Source organism: Gekko japonicus, unplaced genomic scaffold (genome assembly GCF_001447785.1).
Source record: "Gekko japonicus isolate JY-2015 unplaced genomic scaffold, Gekko_japonicus_V1.1 scaffold767, whole genome shotgun sequence".
Classification (NCBI taxonomy): Eukaryota; Metazoa; Chordata; class Lepidosauria; order Squamata; family Gekkonidae; genus Gekko; species Gekko japonicus.
Window position 1 is genome coordinate 393,347 of NW_015161972.1, and position 8,589 is coordinate 401,935.

Below are 8,589 nucleotides of genomic sequence, written 5' to 3' on the forward strand. Positions count from 1 at the left end.
CCACACACTCTCAGTCTAGCCAACTTCGTGGGATCATTGTGAGGATGAAGGAGAGGAGAGGAGAACAATATAAGCCACTTCTGTCCCTAACTGATGAAAGATTTGCTTTAAAACCATCGGTTTACTGCTCAGAACATGAAATAGACCAAATCTGCCATGCAGCCATTAGGCACTCACCTGACCAGATCCATTCCTAGGAGAGCTTCGGTTTCAGAGGCAGCTTCTTTGGTGGCAGTGGCTTTGTTTGCAATGCACACTCCATGTTCATTGGCTCCCATTTCTGCCCCCCATAGCCACGATGGTCTGCTCAGCACAACTGCGTGAGTTTTGGGCACCTGGTCAATCTCAATATATGTGCACTACAGAGAAGGGAGGGGGAAAAGACTCTGCTGAAGCAGATGGCATATCTGTCATATTTTCACATTATGTAAATATAAATGTTTCTCCTGCTTGAAAGCCAGTCAAATCCGTTTCGAAGTTGAAGAGCCAGCGCTGTCTGAAGACATTTCCGAGGTCTTGTGGCCGGCATGACTAAACGCCAAGGTGCACGGAACACTGCTACCTTCCCACCAAAGTGGTACCTATTTATCTACTTGCAATTTCTTGCTTTTGAACTGCTAGGGTGGCAGGAGCGCACTCCATCACGCAGCACTAGGATCTCAAACTGCTGAACTACAGACAACCGAAGGAGAATTCCTCCAGCTTATGTGGTGCTTCTTTCACAAGAAGTCTCCTTAGGCTGGATGAAGTCAGGAGCTTTTGGGGAGTATTTTGGGGTAGGGAAAATTTTGTCAGCATTGCACCAATATGCTACGCCACTTCTGGCACAAAACTGAAGCAACGTCATTGTATCTGGGCGACACTCTTGGATTCACCCAAACCCACAGAATTTTAGGTGTATCCTAGAGCATTGCCCCAGTGCAACAATGTCACTTTGTGTTTCACATGAGAAGTAACATCATGTGTTGATGCAACACCAAACAGCCTGCCTAATTTTTCCCAACCCATCAAGTGGCAGCAGGTAAAGGGGGCAAGGGCCCCCCCAGGAGATTGGGATTTCCTAGTCAGGATACCACTGACTACTTTATCTTAAGGCCTAGTTCAAACAGGCAGCAGAGTGGACTGGACCCCCTTGAGATTACAAGTGGTGGATTCAAGCTTTTACATCAGGGGTTTTTTTTGTAGAAAAAGCCCAGCAGGAACTCATTAGCATAATAGGTCACACCCAACAGCAGAAACTCATTAGCATATTAGGTCACACCCCCTGACAGCACAGCTCATTAGCATATTAGGCCACACCCCATGCCTTCCCTTGGCTTGCCCAGGTGCCCCTTGGCCTCCTCGATCCTTCCAGGGGGGCCCTGCCCTGCCCGCATCGGAGTTGCCATGGGGGATGTTGTTCTCCAGGCCTTCCCTCTGTAGCCACGCACGCAGAGGTTTGGGCTGTAGTGGGCGTGGCCAACTCTGAAGCCAGCCGGAACTCCGTTTCTGTGCATTCCTGCCCCAAAATAGCCCTGTTCTACATTATACAACAAACAAATAAAAATCCTTTGAACAAAGAAAAAACATGAAAGGTAAACCTTTCTCCCTACTGTACTAGTTTTCTATTTGCATGAAGTTTCTTATGAAAAGGAATATTTAAATCTGGAATCCACCACATGAAATAAGTGCCACAGTCCATTCAGTCATCTCATTCCTACTTCATTTTCCTGCCTGTGAGAACCAGGAGTCCATTTTATCCAAGACTTCTCACCAGTCCCAGGAGGAGTTACGTGCAAAATCAACTGCAACGTTTTTCATAGGTAACTGACATTTTAACAGCAAGATTGGAGTGTTTCCAAGGCTGGAGAATTCCGGCCCCTCTGTTGCTCTGAAACTTGCTAAACATTTTGTTTCAGCTGAGACTGTCTGTAAATTTATTTATCCATTCACAAACTGCCATGAACATCCACAAACTGCTTGAAGGTTCATGGGAAGTTCATGTTAGTTGACCTGCCATGAACCAGCCAAAATCTTTCACGAATTTTAGTTCGTGAGCTGGTTCATGCCCATCCCTCCTATCTTTTTATGGCACTCCTGGGAAGAGTGACACTCTTTTATGGCACCCCTAGTCTTCCTTTCAGGTAAATAGAGGTAGTTAGTGCCATCTCCAATTTACATAATTTACATGTGTAGTTACCACAAGCAGGCATGCACTGAAGACGCAGAAGAATCCATGAACTGTGCAGGTAGGATTGCCAGCTCTGGATTGGGGAATACCTGCAGATTTTGGGGGTGGAGCCTGGGATGGGTGGGGTTTGGGGAGTGGAGAAACCCGAAGCCGCGTGGCTGATTTTGACCTGCGGCTTTGCCCAATTTCCCTCGCAGTTTCATGATCCTCAAAAAACAGGATCACGAAACTGCGAGGGAAATTGGGCGAAGCCACAGGTCAAAATCAGCCGCGCGGCTTCGGGTGGGAGTTTTCCATTTGCATGAAGTTTCTTATGAAAAGGAATATTTAAATCTGGAATCCACCACATGAAATAAGTGCCACAGTCCATTCAGTCATCTCATTCCTACTTCATTTTCCTGCCTGTGAGAACCAGGAGTCCATTTTATCCAAGACTTCTCACCAGTCCCAGGAGGAGTTACGTGCAAAATCAACTGCAACGTTTTTCATAGGTAACTGACATTTTAACAGCAAGATTGGAGTGTTTCCAAGGCTGGAGAATTCCGGCCCCTCTGTTGCTCTGAAACTTGCTAAACATTTTGTTTCAGCTGAGACTGTCTGTAAATTTATTTATCCATTCACAAACTGCCATGAACATCCACAAACTGCTTGAAAGTTCATGGGAAGTTCATGTTGGTTGACCTGCCATGAACCAGCCAAAATCTTTCACGAATTTTAGTTCGTGAGCTGGTTCATGCCCATCCCTCCTATCTTTTTATGGCACTCCTGGGAAGAGTGACACTCTTTTATGGCACCCCTAGTCTTCCTTTCAGGTAAATAGAGGTAGTTAGTGCCATCTCCAATTTACATAATTTACATGTGTAGTTACCACAAGCAGGCATGCACTGAAGACGCAGAAGAATCCATGAACTGTGCAGGTAGGATTGCCAGCTCTGGATTGGGGAATACCTGCAGATTTTGGGGGGGGAGCCTGGGGTGGGTGGGGTTTGGGGAGTGGAGAAATCTCAGCAGAGTATAATGCCATTGAGTCCTCCCCTCCAAAGCAGCCATTTTCTCCAGGGGAACTGATGTTGGTCATGTGGAGAGAACTGAAATAATATACACAATTCATCGGGGATAGGAAATTGGGGCTGGTGGCTGGTAATTCTCCAGTAGAGCTGCCAAGTCCCCCCTGCCCACCGGCAGGGAATGGGAGGGGGTAAGATTGCCAGATCCAGGTTGGAAACTCTTGTAGATTTGGGGATGGAGCCTAGGGAGGACAGGGGCCTCAGTGAAGTATAATGCTGTAAAGTCCAAGCATCCATTTTCTCCAGGTGAACTGATCTCTGTAGTCTGGAGATGAGGTGTAATTCCAGGCGATCCCCAGGTCCCACCTGGATGCTGGTATCCCTGTTTCCCATCCTGGGCAGTTAAATGGGAGGCCTAGCTGGAAACCCTACTTCCTAGAGGTGCTAGGTTATAGACCTGTTTCAGACCTTGTTCTCCTCTTGGATCAATAGCTAATGATCAACAACATTGCCATTCTATGGTTTATCAACCAACACAGTTTCTGTGCTATCAGCCCACTGGCTACTGCATAACCCTGTCTGTTATTCCAGGCTCTTCTAGCCACACTGTATTGCTGGGTTACTCAACTCTCTGACTGATTTCACATTAGAGCTGCCTCGCTGTTGCGCTGCCATTTGCCCCGGTTCTATTGGTCAATTTCACACCCGAACCCGCACGGCTGATTTTGACCTGTGGCTTTGCCCAATTTCCCTTGCCGGTTCATGATCCTCAAAAAACAGGATCACGAAACTGCGAGGGAAATCGGGCGAAGCCACAGGTCAAAATCAGCCGCGCGGCTTCGGGTGTAAAATTGACCAACAGAACCGGGGCAAACGGCAGCACAACAGTGAGGCGGCTCTAGTGCGAAATCAGCCAGAGGCTTTCCCCCTCCCTCAGACTTCACTAATCCTAAAGCTACCCTTATTCTTCTGTTCACAACTCAGATAATTGGCTGTTCAAAGTAGGGTTGCCAGGCTATGCCACTGCCTGGTAACCAGTGGGAGGGCTGCGGGATATGCAGCATCACAGGAGATTTTTAAATGCAGCCTCATGTACTTACTGGAAGTTCTCACCAGAAGTGACAAAGGCTAGCTCTAGGAATCACTAGAAACTCTAAGGTAAAACTTAAGCAGCCCTAATCATAAGCCTAGTAGTGCAATTTAGTACTCACCTTTGTACATTTTTACAGACTAGAAGAAACATGTTTTGCATTAACAAAGAGTGCAACTTACAGCATCTTCTCTTGTAGCATAAACCTCACAGTTTAAGGGTAAAAATTAGCAAAATATTGGTTTTCAGCCAGTGCACTACAGAAAGGCAAAAGAAAAACCTGGAAATATTATTGTAGTGGACGAGTACTCAGAAATAGAAAGTAAACAACATTTTAAACTGTTTTGGAATCTCAATAATCAGCACTATAAAATGCATAGTGTAATCACCAATCATCAGTATTTTAAAAACTTCTCCCTAATGATATATTCTTATATCCTTAGTCAAATGCCAGAAGCAAGACGAACCATTGAGGAAATTATATGTTACTGGAACTAATTCAAGGAAAACCTAGTGGATGTTTTGTAAAATAAAAAAATACACAGTTCTCAATTATTATTTTTCTCTCCCAATATTTTATGTTAAATTAGCATTTCAAGAAACAGAAATGTATTTAAGCATACCATAGCACAACCAGGGGAAATCTTTTATTAAACTCCCAAGGATTTAATCATTAAGAACACATTTTGCTTACATAAATGGATATCACTGATATTAAAAAAAATCAGTAAAAGTAAGGCTTTAATATTAAAATGCCTTTCCAATGCAAAAACCAATACTGGGTATTTCAATGATGATTTTGCCATAGCATCAATACCATTAAAACTGTAAACACTTTGTTGTGCAATCTGGTTCCATTCTCTTTCAAACTGACTATTGTAACATGTTTGAAAAGGAAACCAGTCACCATCTACTGTTATGAAAGGTATGTGGTTTGGGCATTCACTTCCCACATTTTAATAGGATTGATAAATCTGAATTTCTGAACTGATGTATTTCAATAGATGATGAAACAATTGTGTGAATGCATGGTTAATACAAGGGCTCTAAAAACGTTGAGCTCTACAGCCAAATGAAATACAGGGGATAATTTTACAGACACAGAAATTTTGTCTTTATCTAGTTATAGCTCAAAATATGAACTGGCACATCATATTCAAAAATACTGCAGGCACTTAGATTATTTATGCAAACATAACAGAAGCTTGTTCAACATCACATTTTTCAAAGTGATAATTAAATATAGGTGTAAGCAGGGGTCATTTCCTGCAGGAGTGCACAGGAGCGGAGCTCCGGCAGTAAAGAGCCCAGGGAGCGGGCATATGCACAAGCCCCGCCCCCTGCTCCCAGCAGCCCTCAGTCAGAGCAAGAAACAGCCAGGTAAATTGCAGAGCCCCCCGCCCAAAACAGTCCAGTGGCACCAAGTTTTATTCAGGTACAAGCTCTCCCTCCTCTGCGAGGACAGATCTGCACGTTCCCCCCCCCCCCATAGCTAGCAATCCAAAACCGTCCAGTGGAGCCTGAGTGGTGGGTGTTGCCTTCTGACACTCTTCCGGTGATGTCAGGGGGTGTGGCATATGCAAATAAATTATGCTAATGAGTTATACTAATGAGCTCCTGCACCTCTTTTTCTACGAAATGACCCCTGGGTGTAAGGATCATTGTTACATGATCTGAAGGAAGGACTGCCCAAAAGTCCACAGACCGAGCTTTGTACTGCCAGTTTCTGGAGTTTGTTTTACAGAACCAACCTGCAATTATTTCGGTTATCAATTATACCCAGTCGGGTCTTCCAAGAAAATGAGATGTTAGCGAGGCACCACCTTTGGAGATTGCAACGATGAATGCAAATCCAAGTGCATCTTTTTCAATATTTAAATCCTTGGTTATAGGAACTTAATTACTAAACAAATACTCCTAGATTTGGTTCAGTTTCCCCAAGAAACAGCTGTACAGCCCATTGACTTCAGTGAGCTTAGAACAGTGTACTGCTGCTTAGGATGGCACTTTTAAATCCATCATAAACCATAGCTTTGTGGATTCTTTTTGCAGGATAGTCGGTACTGCCTTATCTCAGCTCCACATTCTTTACGCCAAGCACATTCCTTCCATCAGACAACTGAAGCCTGTCATTTTTGCTTACTCATAACGGTGATCATTTGGTCTGACCCTTCATCATGCTCCTGTTTGGTATGGCCTAACTTTACAACTTGGTTAACTATGACAAAGTAACTAAACGCTGCCTTGCGCAAGGTCATTTCAATGCTTATCCCGTCTAGCAAAGACCAGCTGGAGAAGCAGATGCCATTGCTATCGGTGTCACCCTGTGGAACCTTTAGCCTGATTATTTAAACACTTCCAAAGAAGCCATGCAGAAAGCTGGCTCCCCAGCCAATGGCTAATCAATCTCTACTCTTGTTGGCAGAAAGGGTGTCTGACACTGAAGTTCCAAGTGGAACTCAACAACAGAAAATCCATAGATATGAATCAGTTAAGACTGATCAGCACTGCTAGCCCCGGACAGTAACTTTCATATGAAAGGAACAGTTTTGCTTTATCAGATCATTTAAAGTCTTTGACTAGGTAATTCTGCTTCTGTAGATTTCGGGACAACAGGTCATCATGTCTTTCAGATCTTCCTTGTTGGTCAATATATGCATGAGACCCAGATCTGAAATAAAAGCACCAGCAGTAAGCTGATGCCAGCCAGCTTTATCTCTCTCTTTATCTGCTGAGCTCATCCTTAGTTTGCACTGCAAGAGCTATGTACATCTATAGGTTGTCATGGCGCTTAAGCCCCCTTGAATATTATTACATAATATACTTGAGTATTAAGGTTGTGATGGCACTTCCCCAACAGATTGAAATCTGAAATGTTGCACATATGTAGCCAGAAATTGTTAGAAGATTCTAAAGAATGGATATTAATATATTTAGAAGCCCTTACAGCTGTAGCAAACTTAGCCATATGCGCAACTGAATGTAAGGAATGCAAGCACTTTTCCTCCACACATTTGCAAAAGCTTTGGTATACAGGAAATGTGCAGGGGCAGCCAGAAACGTGCCTACACTTGTAGAACAGAAACTATGGCTTGTATTCAAACTAGTGAGTCCACAGACACATAAATTTCTACCCACAGAGCATGACTTTCTCTCCTCCTCCCTCCTGCAGCATTCTGGGGAAAGGGATGAGATAAAAATCTAATAAAATAAATAAAATAAACCTGATATTACAAATCATTGTGACCCACTTCAAATCATCTGTACAAGGCAGGGAGCATGCTCATGTGCACTGTCCAAGCTCACAAGCTACAAAAGAAACAGGACTTAATGAATATACCTAGGTGGGGAGTGAGGAAAAGTGGGGAGGACAAGAGAAATCGGTCAGAAAAGCAAATAATTTTAAAATATTCACCTCTATGGCTGTCATACAAAATATAGCCATTTAGATTTGAGGAAATCTTTTGTAAAACTAATATAATAACACCGTTTACCTCAACTTTGCATCCTGGATCATGAGTAGCAGCAGCAAAGTAAACTACCTCCTGCACCTCATCCCTCGGCCGTGCAGAATTTTTTCCAAATATGACAAGACCCTCTTTAGTACGTGGTGGAAATGCAACAAAACAGTAACTTGGAGGTATCAGAGCCATCCTAAAGAAAGAGAAGGAAAGTAATTGGTATTTCAGTACAGTGCTTAACCTAACTGCAATAGAGGCTGCAAAATAGTTAAGACAACGGGGGACCTGACTCCCCCCAATCTCACCCAACCCCAGCTTTACTGTAGCAGCACTTCCCATCCCTCCCAACCCCAGCTTCATCACATCAGAGCCAGTGCCAGCACCATCTACCTCCCATCCCAGCCAACTCCAGATTAACCATGGCTGTGGCTCTCTTCCCCCCCCACCACCACCACTGTTGTCCTCGTTGTCAGGAGCCACAACTGTAGTGAAGATGGAGGAAGTTTCCTGGAAGACAGTGGCATCTGGTAAGTTCTCGACACATGTACAGAGACTGAACCCCCCCTCCCAATGTTTTTTTTAAAGTTTTCTGATTATTCTGCAAATTTGGGAGCTCCCCACCACCAGGGTCTGCAAAACTACCTGTTTTCTCTCAGTCTACCCCCAATCTGTGAATTTAAGTATCTGCAGACCCTGGGCCCACATTTGACTATTTGAATATAAAATGCATATAGCTTGTTCGTCATGCCAGAGTTCTTATATCAGCAAAACAACATCTTTATGATGGGAAAAAGCAGCCATCTACATTAGATCTATCCACAGCTCAGCTAAACAAAGTGTTTAAGGCATGGGCCAAACAAG

General features: G+C 43.9%; 1 protein-coding gene across 1 annotated transcript in view; it reads right to left on the reverse strand.

Annotated features, from left to right (window-relative positions):
• The window catches only part of SCRN1 (secernin 1), a 29,355-nt gene extending 21,435 nt beyond the window's left edge, over positions 1 to 7,920 (reverse strand). Inside the window, exons 1-2 of the mRNA XM_015429691.1 lie at positions 7,762 to 7,920; positions 178 to 359 (exon numbers count right to left, since the gene is read on the reverse strand). Of these exons, the coding sequence (XP_015285177.1) occupies positions 178 to 359; positions 7,762 to 7,920 (341 nt within the window). The remainder of the gene's footprint in view (positions 1 to 177; positions 360 to 7,761) is intronic.
• Between the last annotated feature and the right edge of the window lie 669 nt (positions 7,921 to 8,589).